The sequence below is a fragment of the Lagopus muta genome, chromosome 24, assembly GCF_023343835.1.
Source record: "Lagopus muta isolate bLagMut1 chromosome 24, bLagMut1 primary, whole genome shotgun sequence".
Taxonomy (NCBI): Eukaryota; Metazoa; Chordata; class Aves; order Galliformes; family Phasianidae; genus Lagopus; species Lagopus muta.
The window spans coordinates 1999422-2020809 of record NC_064456.1 but is presented as its reverse complement, the minus strand read 5'-3'; the positions used below and the strand labels follow the sequence as shown (position 1 = coordinate 2020809).

Genomic DNA, 21388 nt, shown 5'->3' with positions numbered 1-21388 from the left:
CTTTCGCGTCCCGGAACTCCGCGCTGCGGTCGCGGCGTCCGCCCGGACCTTCCATGTGCGCACGCGCGGGGCTGCCCGTCTCACTGCCTGAACAATGCCGCTCCGCCCGCCTGAAAGCACCGAAAGACAGAAAGCTCCGAGCCTCGCCGCTCAGTGGTGGGACGGGTGTGAGCCGCGTTTTAGCGGTCTGATCGCGGAGCCGGCGGTAGGAAAAGCGAAGGGTTCCGTCAGGCGAATGCCGGGGGCAGCCCGGCGCGCGGCGAAGGCCCCCGGAGGGGTCCTCGGGTGACGGAGACGGACGGAGCGGGGCGGCGGCCGCGATGAACCTGGAGCTGCTCGGTGGGGCCGGGAGCGGGGCTGGGAGGTGGGCGGTGTGGAACCGGGGCTGTGGGAACCGGGTGGGACGGCCGGGCTTCGGGGGCGCGCCTCGCTCAAACGCTGCCTTTGCGTTCCGTTGCAGAATCCTTCGGCCAGAACTACCCCGAGGTAAGGGATCGCCCGCCCCGCGGGGCTGCCCCGGCCCGCAGCGGCCCTGCGCAGCGCCCTGACCGCCCTCCTTTCACCTCAGGAAGCCGATGGCACGTTGGACTGCATCAGCATGGCCCTGACCTGCACCTTCAACCGCTGGGGCACGCTGCTCGCCGTGGGCTGCAACGACGGTCGCATCGTCATCTGGGATTTCCTCACCAGGGGAATTGCCAAAATCATCAGCGCCCACATCCACCCCGTCTGCTCGCTCTGGTAAGGGAGCGCTTCGTATTTACTGCCGCTTGGTGTCACACCGCCGGCTCAGGCTGCCAGGGGCTCAGCCTGGCCCTGAGTTCCTTCGGGGATGGGAGCTCAGAGCAGCAGTGCCTTCTGAATAAAAGACTTCAGCCCAACATCTGACCTAAATCTCTACCCTTAGTTTAATACCATTCCCCTTTGTTTTGTCTGTTTCAGACCACGTAAAAAGATGGTCTGTTTCAAGATAATTTCCTTTAAAAGTGTTTGAAAACGTGAAACACTCTTGAAATCTTCTGGTTACTAGAATTTAGAAGTTGGTTTTCAAGCCAGCGGATTCACAGCCAAACCATAATATGAGATCTGCTAATTTAACACACCAATTAGTGGATGCTTTTTATGTATTGAAGGAGTAGCTTTTACTTGAAGTGCCCCTTGTTTCTATAGCTGGAGTCGGGATGGCCACAAACTGGTGAGTGCCTCGACTGATAACATCGTGTCGCAGTGGGATGTGCTGTCTGGGGACTGCGACCAGAGATTCAGATTTCCTTCGCCTATCCTGAAAGTTCAGTATCACCCTCGAGACCAGTAAGTCCTGTGAAAAAAAAACCAATGCTCTCATTTGGGTAGAATTAATGATTGTGAAAGTGTTTTGACTGGAGCTTGAAGTGCTTTTCCTAAACCTGGTAGATCTTTTCAGGTTGTCTTCTTTATGCAGTGAGGGCCCTGACTTGGATTTGTTGTGGCTTTCTGGATGCCCTCTGTGAGTGGGGCCCTAATGTGGATTGCTTGTGGCTCTTGTTATTTTGAAAGGAAGGGAGGAAAGTAAACATGGGAGCAATCCTTAGAACTGGGTATAGAAATGCCTCGTTGAGTTTACAAGTTACTGCACAGACATAAAGGAGCCTTTAGAAGAAGAAAGGAAATGAAAGCAGATGCTGGCTTGATGCCATTTTGTAGCGTAAGAAAGAAAGGCCGGATGAAAGACTGAACAAAAGATGCTGTTATTCTGCCTTTCTCAATGTAGACCGACTTTTTTTTCCTGCTGCTACATGTGGAAGCTTCTTTTCCAGAGCAGAAACTGTGAACTCTTCCGCTTTTGCTTTGCAGAAACAGAGTTTTGGTTTGTCCCATGAAGTCTGCACCAGTGATGCTGACGCTGTCAGACTCCAAACACGTTGTGCTTCCTGTGGATGATGATTCTGATCTCAACGTCGTGGCCTCCTTTGACAGGCGAGGGGAATACATTTATACAGGCAATGCCAAAGGGAAGGTGAGACTGTGGCAAGAGCACTGGATGCTGTAGCTTAGCTCACTTTATCAAGATGTGTGATGTTTCTAGGTTGCTTTCTTTTATTATACAAATGAATGTCTCTTGAATAATTGATGTGTTGTTACGTCCTCGTATTTCACCTTCTAAGATCTGTAGCATGTAGATCTGAGCTCTTTGTGTTGCTCTTGTCTTTGACCATATTTGTTGGATCCTTTTCCAATGTTTATGTCGCAGAAGTGTTGCAGAAACTGTAGTAGAAACATCAGTAGCAGAGTTCCAACTATTCCTGTGTAGATTGCTGAGGCTTCTGTTGTCAGGGTTAGTAGTTATGTGAGAGGTGCTAAAAGGGGAGCGAGTAACAACAAGATGCTGATTGCCTCCTGTTTCTTTAATCTTCAGATCTTGGTCCTAAAAACAGACACTCAGGACCTCGTTGCCTCCTTCAGAGTGACAACTGGAACGAGCAACACCACAGCTATTAAATCAATCGAATTTGCTCGGAAGGGAAGGTGAGTTACTATGGGTTACACCAGGTCTTAGAAATAAAAGCCCAACAACCTCCCACAATTATTTCCCACAACATATCCTGATATATATTTTTTTGCTCTCTTTTTAATGCAATGCATGTTCTGTGGCATTCTTCCCACAGCTGCTTTCTAATCAACACAGCTGACCGGATCATCAGGGTGTATGATGGCCGTGAAATTTTAACCTGTGGGCGAGATGGGGAGCCTGAGCCAATGCAGAAGCTGCAGGATTTAGTGAACAGGTGAGAAGCAGCAGAATGGGTGGCCAGCCTGCAGTAGAAAGGTCAGCTTGCCTTGAAAACATTGAGGTTTGTGTGTTCTGTACCTGTGGGCGCCTGCGTGAAGGGCAGCTCAGCATCTTATTCAACAGACAAATGTTTGACATTTGAAGTGAGTCGCAGTTTGATTTGAAATGTAAATATTATTTGTGGATGGGAAGATGTAAGGTTGTGGTCTGAAGAACAGTCCCACGGTCCTCATCCTCAGCATTGAAGTCTTTTATGGTTTCTTTTCTCTTTGCTTGCAGGACACCTTGGAAGAAATGTTGTTTCTCTGGTGATGGTGAATACATAGTGGCAGGTTCGGCACGTCAGCATGCTCTCTACATCTGGGAGAAGAGTATTGGAAACCTGGTTAAAATCCTCCATGGGACCCGAGGAGAGCTGCTCTTGGATGTAGCAGTAAGAATGCTGCCAGCTATCGTTAAGTTTCTCATTCAGAAAGCTAAGCTTTCTTAATTCCGTTTACCAGTTAAGCTCCTCCTCTTTTCTCTTTCATATAAACCCAGTGGCATCCTGTCCGACCAATCATAGCTTCAATTTCCAGTGGTGTCGTGTCAATATGGGCTCAAAATCAAGTGGTAAGTGTTCTACATTGCTTCTTTTAGAGCTTTCCCTGCTGGTCTCCAGCCATTCCAGTCCCAGTAGCCTGAATTATTGCACGTGGAAATCTTGTATTACCCCCAACTCAGCAAACTCTCTGGCTTCACCTGCCTAACTTGAAAGACGTTTGCCATCGTGTTGAATGTGAGTAGGGTACTTATATTTCACCTGCTGAGCTTTGTGTCAAGTGCTAAATATGATCTTGGGGATGTTGGATGGGGGAATGGTGTCATTCTGAATGTGTAGCTGAAACACTGGAAATTGGAGTGAGCCAAAACTACTGTGGCTGAACACAAACGCATCCTTGGTTTTACATTGGCATTCATTTAAGGAGTATTGTAATGTCAGATTTTCAGCAGGAGCTTGTTTGTGCAGTTCCTAATTTGCCACGTGGCTCTATAGCTGATTGAGGCTTGATTTCCACACAGAATAAGATTGCAATTGCAGGAATCCCCAATTTGGCAGCTATTCCTTCACACTGAGGTAAATCTCATCTTGGATTTGTGACTTAGGAAAACTGGAGTGCCTTTGCACCTGATTTCAAAGAGCTGGATGAAAATGTAGAATATGAAGAGAGAGAATCAGAGTTTGACATTGAAGATGAAGATAAGAGTGAACCAGAACAGACAGGTACTGTGAATCTCTTTGTTGTGCAGTTGGCCGTTCAGGTGTTACCAAATAATCGTTAGTCCAAATATGTGACCCTAATAAAGATTAAAACTGGCAGCTGTGGGGATGTGAGTGGTGAATTGGGATCAGTAGGGGCACAGTTTGGCCACTTGGTGGTGCTGAAAAATTGTGCAGGGGAAAAGGCTGCAGTTACTGCAGAGAGAATTGAGAGCTCTTCCTGCTAAGGCATAAAGCTCTCCTCGTTTTCAGGCTTCTATTTACATCACTTTTGTGTTAAAATGTAGCATTGGTTTGTAGGAACGAAGCATTAAAACAACTTCTGTCCAAGAAGTCTCAGTGAGAACAGTGCAGCAGCTGGGATTAAAAACCTGATAGCTGCAAGGGGAAATGCCTTGTGTGTGTGGTGCTGCCATTCTCACCCCTGCATGCTCAGACATTTAAGAGCAGTCCCATTCTTTCTGAACAATTTGCTTTTCTCCTTTCTTTCTTTAATTCTTCCTTTCTCCCTGCTTCTCAGGTGCTGATGCTGCAGAAGATGAAGAAGTGGATGTAACCAGTGTGGATCCCATCGCTGCCTTTTGTAGCAGGTAAAAGAATAACTTTGTTTAAAGTGTGAATACGAAACACATCACTGACATTGCCCCCAAAGCAGCTCCCTCTGTACTCTTAGGTTTTTTGTGTCTCTGCTGTAGCAGGTAGAAAGAGTTACTTGTGTGAAAAACCATTGGCAGAGAAATAGGCTCAGGGTTTGTAAATGAAAAGAAACAAGATATTAAAGACTCCCAGTTTTACAAGAAATCATAACTTTATTTTACAGTGATGAAGAACTGGAGGACTCCAAGGCTCTGCTTTATTTACCCATTGCTCCTGAAGTAGAGGATCCGGAAGAAAACCCCTATGGGCCTCCACCTGATGCTGTTCAGAGTTCCTTAACTGATGAGGGGATGGGATCTGAGAAGAAGAGGCAGTCGTCCTCTGATGGACCTCAGGCACCAAAGAAGAAGCCCAAAACCACCAACATAGAGCTACAAGGAGTACCTAATGACGGTGTGTAGAAGCTGCCATTGATTCAGCACCAGTTCTGTATTTGGGATGGTTTTTTTTTTAGCTTTGCTCAGTCCAAAGACAAAAAGTCCAGAAGTTCATTCTTTCCTATGAAGTTAATAATTATAACAGTTACTAATGGCAAAGTTTGCTGGTGTTTTGCAGGCTAGAAATGAGGGCAGACATCCCAAAGCTGTAATTTTGCATTGCACACCTCATTTAAGCACCCTAAGGGATAACTCAGCCTGGTAACACCTTGTTTTTTCCTGCAGAAGTCCATCCGCTGCTGGGTGTGAAGGGAGATGGTAAATCCAAGAAGAAGCAAGCAGGCAGGCCTAAAGGATCAAAAGGTAAAGACAAAGATTCTCCATTTAAACCGAAACTCTACAAAGGGGACAGAGGTGCTTTACCTCTGGAAGGAGCAGCGAAGGGTAAAGTGCAGGCGGAGCTGGGACAGCCTTTGACAGGTAAGGACCCACTGGGAGCGTCGTTGCTTGCTTGGTGGCCTTGCAGAGTCGTAGCACTTTATCTTCCCAAATGGCCCTTGCTCGCTGGATGCCACTGATGTCACTGCTGTCAAGGATAGGCAGATGTTTCTGTATTTGTTTTCCAAGTGGAAGGGCTTTTAGTATTTGTAACAAAAGCGATACCTGCATGCGTTGTTGCATACGAGGAGCACGTTGGGTTTCAGTAGGGATGGCACTGGTTGAAACGAAGCGTTTCTTACAGTCTGTTTGACAATTGGGGCCTGGGATGAAATTCAGGAGCTGAATTCTTTAATCCTGGCTGTGGAGCAGCCTGAGTGGAATTCCAAGAAGTGCATTGCTGTAAAAGAAGACAGATTTTGTTGGATCGTTTTGTGTTCTTTGCTTTATGACCACGCTTTGTCGGTTGCTTACCAGAACAGGACTGTTGCTGTCACCTTTGTTAGGGCCCAGACTTTGAATCTCAGACAGGGACTGGTTCTCAGCTGGTGGCAGTGTTTCCCATCTGTCTCTTTTACTACTCGAGCTTATTTGGGAAATGCTCATTCAAGTGTAGTAAAGGAAGTACATGTTTGGATTAAATGATGTGCATTCTGTTTGGGGTTTTTTTTCACTGTAAGAGAGCCTGTGGTCGATACAGAAACGGATTCAAAGATGTGATGTAACTGAGATCTCAAGTTTTGCATTTCTTTGAACAAAGCAATGCTGTGGATTTTAGACTGCACAGAATTGTTGGGTTTTTTTGTTTTTCCCTCCTCCTTCCCTCACTGCTGGTCCTGTGTTACCCCCTGTGTTTTTGCTTATCACTTCCTATGCAGCTGTCACAGTCTGACTTGCTTTTATGAGACCACTGTAGAATTTAATTTGCTAATTGTGCTCAGCTTGAGATGTTCATAACCCTATCAGTGAGTTCAGCACTGGGTTTTTGGGCAGCGTGAAGACAGAATTGGGGTTGAGTTTAGACCCCAAATTCTCTGCTTTCTTTGCCCATTGGAGGTAGCAGAGCTTTTTCAAATGTATTTTTACACAAGCATGTAAGGGTGTTCTGCCACCATGCTGGTATTCAGCTCGATTGAGCTAGAGGCAAATAACATTGCATGGATGGAGTCCTGTCTCAGTTATTGAGCTCCCTTACACAGTGCTGCTGATTTAAAAGGATCTACCAGATCCATGCAGCAGATCCCACCACTCAGTGCTGGAAATGTCTGTGTGAGTCACACACTGAGTCACAGACTGCCCACAGGAGGAGCTGCCCCTTGGCTCCCAGCACTCAACAACAGTCTTCTAGTCCATGAAATCCACGTCTCTCTTGTCTTCTCTTTATGACTTGCCATGTCTATTTTGAACAGCCAGTTCTCCCTGGGGGGCCAACCCACTTGCAATGCAACAGCCTCCTGCCTGCACTGCTGGAGCTGGGCACACTTCTGTCTCTCTTGCATGAAGCTGTTAGCTCTGCTCGTTCCACGTGCTGCTGCTTCCTGCAGGAGCCCATCACTCACTCACACAGCCTCTCCACAAGCATTTATTCTCTGGGAGCTGCAGGCTGATTTGCTGTTAGAGTGGATGTTTGGGAGCTGCTTGGCTGGGGCCTGGCAGCCAATATCTTGTTGTCAAAGCAGCTGTGTCAAAATTGGCTTTCAGTAAAAACAAACTGGGAAGCTTGATCTGTTGTACAGTTTTTAGAGCAAAGCCATGCAGCAGTCTTGTTTGACTTCAATGTAGGAGGAACTTGTTCCTTTCTGTTATGCTTCTGCTTTGAGGTTTTGGGGTCGGTGCATCTTTCCAGCAGGTAAGTGTGCTTGTGGGGTAAAAGCTCAGAGACCATGAACTGCCTCATCTGTGCCTGTGGTCTCAGATACAAGGTTCTTAATTTGTGGTAGACGGTGCCTCGTTGGTTGCATCTCATTCTGGAAGGAATGTAGAGAATCGTATTCTCAAAGGCTTTCAGTTTTTTTTCATTGATTTCAGAACCTGTCGGAGGCAGATGATTTATTTTTCACCTGTCTTTGATCTCTTTAGCAGGTGGTGCCATCTCAGAGCTGTTATGAAGACCCTCTTCTTTATCCTCCTCTGTTCTTTCCCGTGTTGGCACCATAACATGGAGAACAGATGCAGCAGTCAGAACGGACTGACTTTAATACAGCAGCCTGATTGTCCATGGATTCAGGGAGTGACTTTTATAAGAGATGAGTATTGAAGAGGAAACGGCCTTCGTTCTTCCTTAATTGCCTCTTGGTCGAGCAGTGTGAGATGCTGACTCTCAGGTCACACAGTTTGCAAAGAGACTGGCTGGACTGCCTTCATGTTGGCACGTGTGATGTTCTGCACTGAGCTGGTACCCGACCCTCTGCCACTCCAGAGCTCATCACCAATTGTCTTTTAAGTCATTTTTTTTTTGTTCCTGGATTGAAAAATCCCCAAAGTGTGCGTTTTTATTCCTGATACCAATGACTGTGTATCCTCCAAACTTCCTTTTCTTTGCTGTTAATTCCCATTCCAGTGAGTTGTGGGCCTTTCTGTGCCAGCTGCGTTGCCTTGCAGCTTTGGTTAGCTCAGTGTGATGCCTTCTATGCTGACATGCTTAGTGAAACTGCTGCTGATTATGTGCCAGGTTTGATTTCATCTCAAGTGGCTAGAGACCTAACGTGAAGAATCAAGACACCCTCTGAAGTCTGCAAAGAATGAATTTTCATGTTGTTAATATTTTAGACACAAAGGATGACTCTGCTGATGGGAAGAGGAGCTCATGGAGGTAGCTCTGGATAAAATACAGTCTAGACAGAAGTGTGTAAACTGAGTGGTATGGAGAGCACTGTTGGCAGTGTCTTTCTCTCCTTGCAAGTGTGTTTATTCTGTTTCCATTTAAGATGCCCCACCAGGAATGCTGTTCCCTCCTTAGCTGCTACATGCTGGTACTTGGAGAAGGGAACAGCCAATATTTCTCCTAACTGGAACTGTATTTTTTTTCAGCTACTCTTCCAGGGCTTAAAGATGAAATGAATAATGGTGTGATTGTAAAAGACAAACATATGGACCATGACTTTTTAAAAATGCTCTTTTTCTTTTTTCCCCCCATTTCTGAGTCAAATACAGAAGGTGAACACTCAAGCTTATTCCAGCTGTGCTTTAACCTTTCACTTGCAATATTTTCCATGTGGGATTGGGATGGAGACGCTTCTCTCTATCTGCATCCAGATCTTTCTGTACCAAACTAAGTTTTCATTCCCAATGCCCTTTGTTTTGTAGAGACTTCCTAGTTCCTGCAGATGACCTTCAGGTTTTCCCCAGATGCAATTATTGAGGTTATCACCAAGTATTTAGATTTCCAAAGCATCCTGCAGACATTAAAAGCCAAGGAGTCAAGAAGGGAGGTGTGAATTTGCAGTGATGACATGAGACGTAAGCATGGCAAGAGAGGAGACGTGTTACATCAGGAGGATTTCAGACTGGTATTTTCGTTTCCCGCTTTGGTGCTGTGATCTGCTTGATGCCATTTGTTCCCACGTGGGCAGCATCGGTTTCCTTTGTTCTTTCTGCTCGTAGGATGGCTTGCATCTCCTGTGGAAAACTGTTTTGTCAAACCTGCCCATACGTGGCTGAACGCAAAAGCTTCACAAGATGCACAGGCAGTGGCTCTCCTGGTTGTGTTAAAGCGAATCGTTTGCCACAGACTCCAGCCTTCATTTCTGTTAAACCCTCTCTGTACAGTCTGTATGTCCTTGGTTTGTTTCTCTCTTTTGTTTTATTTCCTGACGTCTGTAGTTTTGTACAATACTGGTCAGATCCTGGCTTGGTGGTAGCATATAGCACTGGTTTAGGTTTGTGCCTGTAAATAAAGAGGTATGTTTTATTTCCTAAAGTCGTGGCTTAAGTCTTGGCTTTTCCAAACTTCGTGATGGTTTCTGTTGTGATGCTGCCAAGGAACCCTGCCCTACAGCTCTGGTGCAAACGTGTGCCTTCACCACAGCCTGTGTGTCAAGGCTGGTTTTATTGCTATTCTTGGCTTTTCTGCAGTGTGGCATTTGGTTGGTGGTGTCTTTACTGAAATCCCCATGGAAGGAAGACCTGAGTGCAGTGTAGGAACCCTGAGAAGTGCTGAAGGGAACTGAACACGAAGAGTGCTGGGTGCAGAGAGCATCTCTGTAGGAGCTGACTGCGTTTGTGGCCATTCTCCATCTCAGAAGCCATTTTGGTTTTGCTTTTAATAAATTAAGGGCTATTGAGAAGAGAAACTTGGATATTCATTAGCCAAGCCAGTGAAGAACGTGGCATTCTAAATCCTTTCTGCAATCCATCGTTCAGACAATCTGGTTATTGACCTGGTTTGACCATAGCTCTGTTACACCATCAGAAAGAAACAACTTGATCATGGAGAGCTTTTCTCATTGCTTTTTTCTTTCGGGATGCAGTGGGGTTGGTGCTCTTGAATCCCATCTGCTTTCCAACCCATGCAGAACCACTGGGTGCCGTCAACTCTTGGACAATGATGGGTGCCAGTGATGCAGCCCTGCTCACCACTGATCTCTGGATGTCAAAATCTTGTTCTCATCATCTTGGTCCTTTGGGGAGGACTTCAGATTTTAGGATAAGTGTCTACAGAGCAGAGCCATACAGCCGCTATGGGTGTCATGATTTCTTTGTGCTAAGCAACATTGTTTTAGAGGTTCCAGCAATTAAGATGTATTGTTTTATAGTTTGCTGGGAAGATTGAACTGGAACAGCAGCGTGGAAATTCATCTGAAATGGCATGGAAATGTCAAGGAGTAGAAAGGAGGACTTAATAAATAGTCAAGCAGATCCCAGTTGCTGGGATACAGTGGGTTTAAACGTTCTGCTGCCTGGGAACTGGAACTCCTCATCGGTTCTGACCCACACAGTGATGTTCTGCCCCTTCCCTGGCAGTGTCAAGCTTCAAACCTGCCTCGCTGGGGGATGCTGGTGAGATTTCTGTTTGAAGATGGACCAGAAGTTGTTCTGACTGCTGAATTCACACGGTGCCACATCCGATGGCTGCCGCAAAGACCTTGGGGAGCGGCTGCATCCTTGGCGTGATGCTGCCTTGGGTTTTCTGCCTCCGGCTGGGGGCAGCTTCCTTTCCTAAAGTGACCATCCCACCAGAGCTGCAGTCAGCAGAGGCTCACGTTGCAGTGAACGCCACGTCGTGCAGCGTCACCTGCGGCCTGGGCCTCCAAGTGGAGGAAATGTGTGAGATCACAGCAGCAGGGGAGAGGAAGAACTGCACCACGCGCCGCTCGCACTGCACCACCACGTGGGGCTGCGGTTTGCTGCACCTCACCGTCCCTATGGGCAAACCCCTGGTGCTCAGCTGCCTGACCTCAGATGTCATTGATTTGGGTGTCAGAGGGTACAGCTGTACGTGGAAACTCGCCCCGGGTCTCATCACCATGAATGATGTTTTGTTTGCACCTTTCAGAAACCCGGGTTTCGCCGTTGCCTTTTCCCCAACCAAGGAATCTGATGCTGGGACGTACCGCTGCGACGTGCGCGTGTTGAAGACGTTCAGGGTCATCAAGAGGATCTACTTTGGGCTCAGGGTGATCCGAAATGACTTGGTGGACCTGGACTTTGGCAAATCCTTGACTCGAGAGCAGAAGCTGGCAGTCAGGAACGAGGAAGGAATCGAAGCCAACAGCACCCTTGTAGACGTGGAGGAGAAGCTGTACTTTTGGCAAAGAAAATCCTTTCATAGATCCTTGATAGGGCTTGGAACCGGGCTGGTAGGGGTCGTCGTGGTGAGCCTGGCTCTCCGCTGCTTGCAGGAGTGGTTGAGAAGCAGAGCTGCAGAGAATCAGACTCAGTTCTAGTGCGATTTCTTGTCTCTGTCTCGCTTATTGTCACAAGTAGATCAACATCAGTATTGGTGCACTGTTTCACAATGAGGTTTGTAGTTATTCTCTTGGTTGGGTTGGAGAGTTTGGGGTGTTTTTGTTTTGTTTTGCAGCTCAGAACTTGGGATCCTGTTTCTCCCTCATCCTCTTGAATTTCTTCTCCCTTGCCCAGGTTTTGTGACACAGATCCCTGAGGTCGGTAGCTGGAGCAAAAGAGGTGCAGAGAAGTGAAGATGCTGCAGCTGGGTCCCTGCTGGGTCTCTGTGGTCCTTCCCAGCAGACCCCAAGGTCTGTTTTGGGGATCTGGGAGGAGCTGAGCTCCCTGCCTGTTGTGTTTGTTTGTCTCCCACTTCAGAAAGCTGAAGCATCATCAGCAGTAGTTGGAAGCTTCCACTCTTCCCTTTGTAGTTCAGAACAGCGAGGCAGGGAGCATTAGGCAGCACAAGCACATCTTCAATCTGAGCACTGCAGCTCAAGGAGCGTAACGGGGTGGTTTTAATCACGACTCAGAGCTGAGCTCACTCCTAAAATCTTTAAAGGAGGAGGAGAGGGAAGAGTTCAGCGGGCCTGTGGCTCGTTTTCCTGGTGACTAATAAGTACAAAGCATGCAGCAGCACTGTAGGGAGCATTGTTTCCCCATTGGTAGCAGAATCCGCAGAGGGACTTATTAAGTGCCTTCTCTCTCTGGTTTCTGTCTTTATTTTACAGTAAACAACTCTATTTACTCGCTCTGTTTCCTTTTTTTTCCCCGTGAACTGAAGTACAGGAATGCACCACGCATCCCATTCCGGGGAAAGTAATGATGGAGCTCTGCTATTTAGATCAAAGCATACTATTATATTTTTTCTTCAGACCAGAAAAATAACGCTTTAATGTAGAAAGAGCTGAATATACAAGCAGACACTTTATTTGCAGAACATCCTATTGAAAAAAAAACATCAGACCAAAACGTAGCGAGCTGGATCTTCATGTCCAATTAAGTGGGTAATGGGTATATCTGAATAATGATCTGCAGGCCGTGGGGTTGTCTGTGTTTGAGTGAGGAGCTGAGCCTGTTACCAGCCTTGGATTCTCTGTGGGTTGTTTGCTGGGTTCTGAGGGAAGAATTCGCTGCTCACAGCCACGGGCAGAGGTTGGTGGAGGTGAAGGGGGCCGTCCTGCAGTGCTGGAAGTTTCCCCTGGGTGTGCATTTGTTGACTGGCTCCGTGCTTTGCGCTGATTTACTGCTGAGCTGCCCTGTTGAGCCCTGCTTTAGGCTAACTGTTCTTAACAACAGATTTCTCATCGACTGAAACACACAGCAGGGCAGGCTGCCTCTGGGCAGGGCGAGGGGGGTCAGCTCGGCTTTCTGCCCACACTTTCTCCACCCCTGAGCAAAATGCAAGCAGGGGAGACCCAGATCTTGGTTCTCTTTTGTCACCTCATCCTCTCACCCGCAGGGAATCTCCTCTTTCCAAGCAGCAGCACTGACACAGAGCAGTGCACACCCACATTTAGGACACCTCGAGGAACCCACTGCGTGCCGGCTGCGTTCATCCCACCCAGACCTCTCCTGTCTGTGGCTTTTTTGATGGTGAGTGCCCCACATCCTGGGATATATATGCAGCAGACTTTCAGAGCTCATTTTGCTTCTGAATGTGAAGAAATTGTGCTCTGTGTGCTATAGATACACACCACAGGAGTGAGGAGGCTCCATTCTGCATGGGGTGAGACCTCCTCGGGTCCTGTCTGGGGCTGGAGGACCCTCTGAATAGCAGGAGCAGGCAGATGCTTCCTCGGGAGCTGGTGGTTAAAACCCACAAAGAAGCAGTCCCATCTGGAGGAGTCCCCTCACACTTTGTAATGCAAATATAGAGCTTGTTTCCTGTGGGCAGCCGGGTTTTAGAAATGCAGAAAGATGACATGAAAGGTCCAGGAGCATCCGTTTCCTCAGTGCTGATGAGGAGGTCAAAGTGGGAGCCAAAGGAGTCCTTCATCTTTTGATGGTCCGCTCCCTCTTCTTGCCAAGGGGAGGCAGTTGCCCGGAGCAGGGAAGCTGAATATGGTTCTTTTAATGTTTTAAGATGGAAGGCAGTGATGGACAGCGTGGCACCAGCACCAGGAAGGGCAGAACGGGGCCTTTGGCTGCAGTTTGAAATGCTGCTTTCCCTGCGTGCTTTGAGTCTGCCTCTTCTCTCCCGTGTAACTGTTCTGCACTGCAGAAAAAAACGTGTCTTTTTGCTGGTAATTTGTGCCTCAGCTTCTTTCTCCTCCATTTCAGCAGTTGTTCCTCTGTCTCCCCCAGAGGAGGGGGCTGCACAGGGGCTGCCTGCACACCCCTCCTCACACTGAGGCTCTCTGTGGCACAAACTTCTGCAGCCTGCTGCTGGGCCCAGGTATTAGGAAGCAATTAGAATTGCACATGCTAAAGCCAAACAGATTGTGTGAGGGAGGAAGTCAATTTGCTAATGGCATTAGCACTTGGATAGAAGGAGGCAATAACAGAATGGTGAGGCACAGGCAGCTGTTTAAATTGCTGTTAGCTACTGAAGCTTATCTAAATTGAATAACTAGATTGCCTTAACTGCTGGAATTTGAATGGTAGCTAAGAGGAAAACAACCCCCATATGCTGCTCTTACACCCAGCCTGGCTCTGCCATCCTCTGCACGCTGATCTGTGTTAATTCTTTTGCTCAGTCCCACAGTCTGCTGGGGTGCATTGAGCAGTGCAGCTCACAGGCTGTTGCCCTCTTCTCCCTTTCCCAGCACTCTGCCTTCCCTCACTGCTGCTCTCCCTCCCTTTGGCTCATTTGTTACTATCTTGTTTGCTGCAGGCATCCCTTAAACCTCAAGCAGGATGGAGGGAGTGCCTGGAAATGTGGCAATTTTCTTCAATAGCCACTTGTTTTGTAGAACAGCTTTCCTAGCCCGGTATTGCAGAGGGTTTTACAACGTAGCAGTGGATGTGGTTCGGTGGGAGCAACAACTGGGCTTGCAAATGCAGCAGCAATGCAGTGCTCAGCAATGGGGCTCAGCTCAGATGCCTGCATACCTCCAGGAGAGGCTTTTAGCAGGTAAGGTGTGACATGCATTGCTTGTGGCTACGAAATGCATGCGAGTGCACAGCTACCACCTGCATAATGCATCCCCCTCCTTCCCCACACATGGAAGGATGCTTTGAAGAAATCCAGTTTGCTCTCCCCTTTCCTTTTGCTGCCTTCCTCCCAGCACAGCTGCACTGGAAGCCGTAGATATTCCACTTGTTCCCTCCCCTGCCATTTCTCCCAGCTTTTTTTTGGCAGTGACACCCTGCAGACATTTGTTCACTTGTTGCCTGTCTCTTGTGATAGCAACGTGGAGCTTTGGAGCGTGTGAACAAAGCGGTGTCTTTTGCTGAAGCACGCTGAACACTGATGGGTTTTTGGGTTCGTGTATTATCTCAGGTGAAATAGAGAAAAACAAACCCACTGTTGCAGTGCTAATCCTAAGCAGGGGCGTGTTGGTTAACTCTGCATTAGAAGACGTTGAGTCAGGTGTGCTTAGTCTGATTCCAAGGTTTGAATGGGATTCACCATGGCCACCAATTTCCCCTTGGTGTCTGTGTGCCGTTAATGATGGCACTTGAGAAAGCAGAAATGCACTGGGGGCGATCCATCTCTGTGCTGGCTGCTCCCTGCTGTGTGCTTTAATTATGCTTCCCCCCCACCTTACAAAGCCCCTCTGCTGCTGCAGTCCCTGAGCTCATTAAGGGGCTGTGGGGAGGAGGGGGCTCACCTGCGGCCCTGCACAGTGTGGGGCAGAGGGGCCACAGCTTGCCATGGGCTGAACACAGCTGAGCTGGGCTCTGGGACCTCATCCTGCCCCTAAGCCACACTAAGGGCTCAGTGTGTTGTTTGGCTGCCAGATAAACTCATCCCTCCACCCGTGGGCAGTGGGGGCTCCTTGGAAAAGGAGTCCATCCCTCCCCCTCCATCCTTACCCCTCCATCCCTCCCCTCCCCACGCACTGCACCATCCAAAATCATTGGAGCTGGAAGCTTACAGGCCAGCTTCAAGAGCAGCTGGGGTTTTCCCAGCACTTTCCCAAAGGTGACCCTTTTTGCTTCCATCCCAAAGCACGTTCTTTTTGTGAGCTGATGTGGAGTTCAGCTTGGTGGGAACAGAAGTGCTTAAGCACAACTGAACGTGAGCGAGTGCAGCAGGAAGGTCTGGGTGATGTTTCCTGTGGCCACTGCTGCTCAGCCCCCATCTCACTGCCCACTCTGACTCCAGCACAAGCACAGAGCTGTGCCACACACCGCTGCTCCATCCCTTGGAGTCCATCCTGCAGGTGGAGGGAAGCAAACAGGTTTTATTTAAGGCCAGAAGGAAGGAGGGAGATGGATTAATCCAACAGAGCGCAGAGCAGGTGATTTCATGCCGTGCTTCCTGCCACAGTGCAAATTATTTTCTGTAATGGAAGTGAACCTTCACGAGCCTGCTGGCTCATGGCTGGTCTCAGGGATATCCTTCCTGGAAGAACTCCAGTCAGGGTTTAAATGCTGCGATGGATGATGAAGGTTTTTTGGCAAGCTATCCTAAAAATCAATTACCCTTTTTACTAATGAGCCACGTGAAATTTCTTACTTGAGTTTTCTAGCATTACTTGCTTGCCATCCGAACACCAGCCAGGAAAAGCACATTAAATTAACAGATCTAAGCAGAACCCCAACAGACACCTGCAATTCCTCGCCCTGAGGGCAGCCCCTCCTCTTCCCATCAGATATTGCTGTCTGTGGGGTAGAACCAGAGCTTACTGTGTCCTAATTAACTTCTGCTGAGTTCTGCTGGGTGTTCTGTCTGTGGGTGCCATTGGCAGTGCAGGTCTGGGGGGATGCTGAGTGCTCCCAGTGCTCGTTGCCCTTCCAGAAGCATTCCAGCAGTTGTCTGAAGTCTCTAAAGATCTTTATTTAAGAACTGCGTGCTACTGTAGCCAATAAATAACCATAATTACAGTAAATACAGTATGCTTACACTGCTCCCCATTTGTTTTCCTTAAAAAAATAGTCTACAAGCAAGTTGTTGAGAAGAAAGCTGCCTGGGTGCAGTGAGGCTGGATGAAAATATTCCCAGCTGATGGTTGGTGTGGTGGGGAACAGCTCTGCAGGTTTGGAGCAGGCAGGATTCAGGACTCCAGGCTTTATGGATGGGATGCAATCCCATTCTTTACCCTGTTATGAATGGGATTCGTTACTCAGCTCCCTCCTTGGGTGAAGGATGGGAATGTCTCCCATTTGGGATCAGTGTTGAATCATTCATGCTGTAACTGAGCCATTCCTCATCCAAACCCACCTGGCTGAGTGCTGAGTTTGGTCCAGACCTCCTAAAAATCAGAAATGCAACGTTCCATCTGTAACTTCAGTACGACCAGGTAGGCTGTTGCATGTTAGATGTGAATATATCAGAGCTGTTCACCTGGGAGACCCAAAGCTTTTCACCCTCGTTGCTTATCCCTTCCAGCATCCTCGTGGCATTGGTGGCACTGCTAAGAAGTAAGAAGGACCCTGTGAAATTGGATGACTTCCCTCGCTGAGCCATAACAGCATTGGAACAAAACCCGGGCGCTTAACTCGTCCCTGTAAGTCAATTCCTAAAGTAAATGCTCACAGCAATTACACGTGAGGGATTGTTAATGAGACAGGAAATTGATTTGCAGCTTAATGCAACAGTGCAAATCCAGTGACCTCGTGTTAAGATGCTGAAATCTTCTGTGTTCTCCCCCAGCTCACAACACCCTTTAGGCCCCGTGCTGCACTTCAGAAGCTCTGAGTGCTCTCACAGGAGGTTTCTCCCACATCTTTCCCTCCTGCTGAGGGCTTTGGTTGGGCTTTACGTGTGGGTTTATCTTATAGCTTGGATAGAATTTAATTGGGTATTGCCTCGGGTGCGCCTTGCTAAAGGAATAGGTGTGTGTGCACATCACTGTGCGTCCCAGAGCCCCCTGAGCAATTCAAGGGGAAAATGGGCTGCCCCCAAAAAGGCAGCCCTTGCTGTAACACAGCCAGTGCCTCTGGAAGCCCTCTGCTCTGCCTTTGGCCTCTGTGGGTGCTGCAGGTGGGGAATCCTCACTGCTTGCCCTGCTCTGCACCCAGCCTGCATCCCTGCGTGTGCTGCAACGCCTTCCAGTGTGCCCCTATCTTTGCCCCAGGTCACCCCCAGTGCCTGGTGGGCACATGGCTGACTGCATGCACTCTTCAGGGCTTCCTTGTGATGGTGCTTTGGGGAGCACTGGTGTGAGCAGTGCTGGGTGACAGCGCAGGGCTGGGGGCAACGAGGTCCCAGCCTTGCTGAAAGCTGCTCTGAATCAGCCCCAGCAGTGTGAGTGCACAGATGTTGCAGACTGCCTGGAACATGCAAAGGCACCACTTGCCTCACTTCCCAGGAGGGGAAACTGCTGGGGTCTGGAGCCTGTGTCACATCTGGGGTTAGAGCAGTGGCTATGGCCATCTCTTGGTCACACTTCTTTGCTTCTGTGTGTAGTCCTTAAAACGTTGCAGAAACGGAGCAGCGTTTTGGTTACAATGCATCCTGATGAAGCTGTGTGTGTGCTCGTGATTTATCTTTTCAAAAATGAGGCATAACTTGAATTCAAATAGCGAACATTTAGCTATCAAGGGGACCTACTTGTCACTTAAGGGCTTTAGGAAATACTGTCCCATGAATTTTACATGGCAGAGTATATTCAGGCCGTTTGCAATGCAGAGCAGTGCCAGCCAGAACATTTGAAATCCAACCATGAAGTTTTTCACTGATATAAACTGTGCCTGTGATCTACTTCAACCCATAAATATATGGAGAATGTACAAACCTTCCCAGGGAATGCTGCAGGTGGCAGCTATTTAGCACCCAGTGGCACTACCGCATTTAAATGCTTTTTTCACTGTGCTGGAAATCACCATCCTGTGAAGTTAAATCAAGTGTTCACAGCCACTGTTGTTGCTGGACACATCTGGAAGCATCTGCTGAGGCTGTTTGAGTCGGGGACAGGCTGGTGCAGAGCCTCAGCCCCTGAGTGTGGCAGTGGGGCTTTGCTTTGCTTTGCTCACTTGTGACAGTTCACCCAGCAGTCTAACCAAGCACAGTCAGTTGCTCTGCAGCTGTGAGGTTTCTCATGCACCTCTTGGAGGCACAGAGCTCTGCCTGTGCTGAGCAGCTGCTCCAGCTCTGCTGGTTGGGTTCTCATGTAACATCTGTGCCCGATGCTGGGATGGACATCGGGTCAGAGCCAAGCCTGCACCCCACTGCTCTGCTTTTCCCCCCATGTTGCTCAGTGGGTGTCTTCAGGAGGAGAGTTTCAGCTCCATCCCATGCTGCAGAGCACAGCAGGACCCAACCTGGGCTCCTCCAGCTGCTGCACCTCAGTCCGATGGTCCCTTTTGGGCACTTCATGTCATCCTTCTCCCATTTGCTCCTCTCCCAAACTCTGCAGAGCTGCAGGGAATGGTTCATCAGTGCTTCCAAGCTCAGTAGGTGCAGCCACGTTTTTGCCTCCTCCACTCTGCATCGATCAGACTGCCTGTGACCAAGCCCTGATCTTCTTTGTTTTGACCTAACACTGAATTCCTCATTCACCTCTCATCCTTCCATGGGAGAAAGGCCCAAGGCCCAGCGAGGTGGATGGAGATATGGAGATGGTGACAAAAACACTGATGTAACAAGAGAAAACATTCTGCCAAAGGAAAAAAAAAAAAAGAACAACAAAAAAAAAAGGGTTCCAAACCTGAATAGAAATATTTAAAAGTCTTCAAGAACTTATCTGGTATAAAAATAGGAATTTATATGTAGGCGTTGTTGTCCTCCTGAAGGAACTGCTGGGATCTGCTGCAGGGATGGAGGGTTGATCCATGGAGAGCTGCAGAGCGAGGGGGGGGGTCCCTCCGTCACTGCCTGCCACGCACCAGAGGGATCTGCATTGCTTTTTAGTTTTTAGTTTTTATTCAAGGGAAACCAAAGAGCCCTTTCTTTTTTTTGCTTTAGCTGCCCTTTAAATGTTATTAGTTTTGTGATGTTTGTTTTCCCCTGCCTGTTCCCTCAAGCATTTCTCCTGCTCCCTAAGCACCGTGGGACCCGTTACCTTCTTGCTTCCAGATGCGACAAACTGGTAATGGGAAGCTGTGGATGTGCAGCAGGCCTCACTCCTCTGGGAGGGCAGGGATTTATGCATGTAATCTCTTTAATGCTCACTAAGGCCAAGGACATGTTAGTTTTAAAATGATTAGCTGGGGTAAGGAATTGGCATCTAGCATAGGAGCTGCTTGCCAGTCCCTTCCCGTTGCACCAGCGAGGAAGGTGAATCATTTCATTGCTTTACTGGGAGATGCAGAATTTTTAATAGGTGGCAGCTCTTCCCAACCATTTCAATCAGTGGGGCGGCTGGGCATCCCCACATTGGGGTGTCAGCCCTATGTACATTGGCCAAGCACACTGAGGATCCATCATACGTCCCCAAATCTGGGACTGGGGATGAATGCCCTGTTCCAGATCCTCCTTGTTGCCTCAGCTTTGTGAAGTCTCCAGCTCTTGGTGTTCCTTTCTCTTCCTTCTTTCAGGTCCTCTCCGCCTTGAAATGAAGTATCTCCAAGCCTTCTGCATCAGGAGGATCTCTCTCCAAACGGGTGGATTTTCTCTTACCCTTCCCCAGACAACAAAGAAGCAAACAACAGAACAAGAACACCGCGGACCAGGTGGGATATGGATCACATCAAACATTGCACCTCACAGCATGGCAGCTGTTACAAACACGAGGCTGCGAGTTAACACCAGTGTCATAAAAAAAAAACAGAAGATGTTCACAAGCTAAACTCTTGTGTCCACCCATCTCCTTCAGGATGAAGCAGAGAGTGGTGTCTCTTGTGGCTTTGTCTCCTTGGGCTCGTTGCTGTGGAATTTGGCTCTTATTTTGGGGAAGTGAATCGTGGCCCATCGCTCCATAGAGATGGCTGTGGTTGGGGTCGGTGTGGAGCGTGCCCATCACTTGGAAGTCCTCAGTTCCCAGATTCCCTTCCCCCTCCCCCAAATACACTGTACATATTTAAAAAAAAGTCAAGTTTAGCAGTCTGGTTATTGTAGTACATGGCTTCGTAAGGCAGAAAACCTTCTCAATGTGGTGAACGGGGCAGTCGGCTGTCAGAATTTGGGTAGAATTCTTCTTTGCTGTACTCACTTCTTAACAAAAAAAAAGTCGATTGGTTGCAGACCCACGTCTTGTATGCAGTCTCATACTCTTCCAAAGGAACAACAACAAAAAAAAAGCTGTTTCTTTCTTCCTCCCTTCAGATAATGTTAGCAAATCCCTCTCTGTAACACTGCTGCGGTCCAAACATGGAGGTGCAGCACCAGACATTGAGCAGTTCCTGCTGCCCTGGGAGGAGGGATGTCCCACATCTCAGCTTTGCTGGCCCCATTAGAGCTCCAGGTACCGGATCAGGGCCACCATGGCCAGGGAGTTGGTGGTGATGATGGCAGCGTGCGGCACCGGCCTCGTCACGGAGTCTTCCACCATCATACTGGTCCCTGGAAGAAAGGGAGCAAGGAAGGGGCAGCTGTGGTGCTGCATGGGCACAAAGGTTTCTTGCAGAGATATTGATGGTGCAATATTGGCTGTGGGGTTCTGTGTGCTCCTGCTGTGCATGGCACAGGTGAGCCTCTCAGAAATGGTTGTGTTCGAAACAAGAATTTGGAGGGGGGATTTGAGCATTCATGCACTGAATCAAGGAACTGGGGGGTGGGGCTCCTATTGGGGGCTCTAAATGAAGTCAGAATGTCGCACAGTGAATATAATTTGGATGGGAGTCAGGGGACAAAGGGTTTCAGCATCAGGTGGTAAAGCTGGGTTTGGTTTAAGCTGAAGAGTTGCTAAGAGGGGCTGCGGAGAGTTTGGTGACCGAGTCAAAGAACACGACAGCAAGTATTCCTGGAAATGGATCTATTGTTTTGCAGTGTTCTGGGAAGCACCCTGA

The 21388-nt window shown here is 48.4% G+C and overlaps 3 protein-coding genes across 9 annotated transcripts in view; 2 read left to right on the top strand and 1 right to left on the bottom strand.

Moving 5' to 3' along the window:
• The first annotated feature begins 159 nt into the window (after nt 1-159).
• RBBP5 (RB binding protein 5, histone lysine methyltransferase complex subunit) lies at nt 160-9400 on the top strand. 5 transcript variants are annotated; one of them, XM_048926474.1, is made up of 14 exons: nt 160-339; nt 461-486; nt 569-741; nt 1171-1311; nt 1834-1996; nt 2396-2505; nt 2646-2765; nt 3050-3203; nt 3311-3382; nt 3917-4034; nt 4552-4621; nt 4852-5081; nt 5351-5545; nt 7586-9400. In XM_048926474.1, the coding sequence occupies exons 1-14, from the start codon at nt 321-323 to the stop codon at nt 7609-7611; spliced, it is 1617 nt and encodes a 538-aa protein (XP_048782431.1). In that variant the 5' UTR covers nt 160-320; the 3' UTR covers nt 7612-9400. The 5 variants fall into 5 exon arrangements, with proteins under 5 accessions (XP_048782431.1, XP_048782434.1, XP_048782433.1 ...); XM_048926477.1 differs by having other exon boundaries at nt 161-339; nt 5351-5428; XM_048926476.1 differs by having other exon boundaries at nt 162-339; nt 5351-5428; nt 7583-9399.
• A 169-nt stretch (nt 9401-9569) lies between these two features.
• On the top strand, nt 9570-20093 carry TMEM81 (transmembrane protein 81). The gene is made up of 5 exons (XM_048926478.1): nt 9570-11464; nt 11585-11700; nt 12852-14465; nt 16890-17007; nt 19979-20093. Exon 1 carries the CDS (start codon nt 10570-10572, stop codon nt 11386-11388), a length of 819 nt encoding a protein of 272 aa, XP_048782435.1. The 5' UTR covers nt 9570-10569; the 3' UTR covers nt 11389-11464; nt 11585-11700; nt 12852-14465; nt 16890-17007; nt 19979-20093.
• CNTN2 (contactin 2) overlaps nt 18848-21388 on the bottom strand; it is a 24601-nt gene continuing 22060 nt past the window's right edge. For 2 of the 3 annotated variants that reach the window (XM_048926468.1, XM_048926471.1), the window contains one exon: nt 18849-20942. In XM_048926468.1, the coding sequence (XP_048782425.1) occupies nt 20833-20942 (110 nt within the window). In that variant the 3' untranslated portion in view covers nt 18849-20832. Of the gene's footprint in view, nt 20943-21388 lie in introns of all 3 variants that reach the window. The other variant, XM_048926469.1, reaches the window with a different exon arrangement.

Coding starts and splice junctions, on each gene's coding strand:
- RBBP5 (XM_048926473.1), top strand. Junction 1,312..1,833: donor CAGTATCACCCTCGAGACCA/GTAAGTCCTGTG, acceptor TTTGCTTTGCAG/AAACAGAGTTTTGGTTTGTC. Junction 2,766..3,049: donor CTGCAGGATTTAGTGAACAG/GTGAGAAGCAGC, acceptor CTTTGCTTGCAG/GACACCTTGGAAGAAATGTT.
- TMEM81 (XM_048926478.1), top strand. CDS start 10,570: ATGGCTGCCGCAAAGACCTTGGGGAGCGGCTGCATCCTTGGCGTGATG.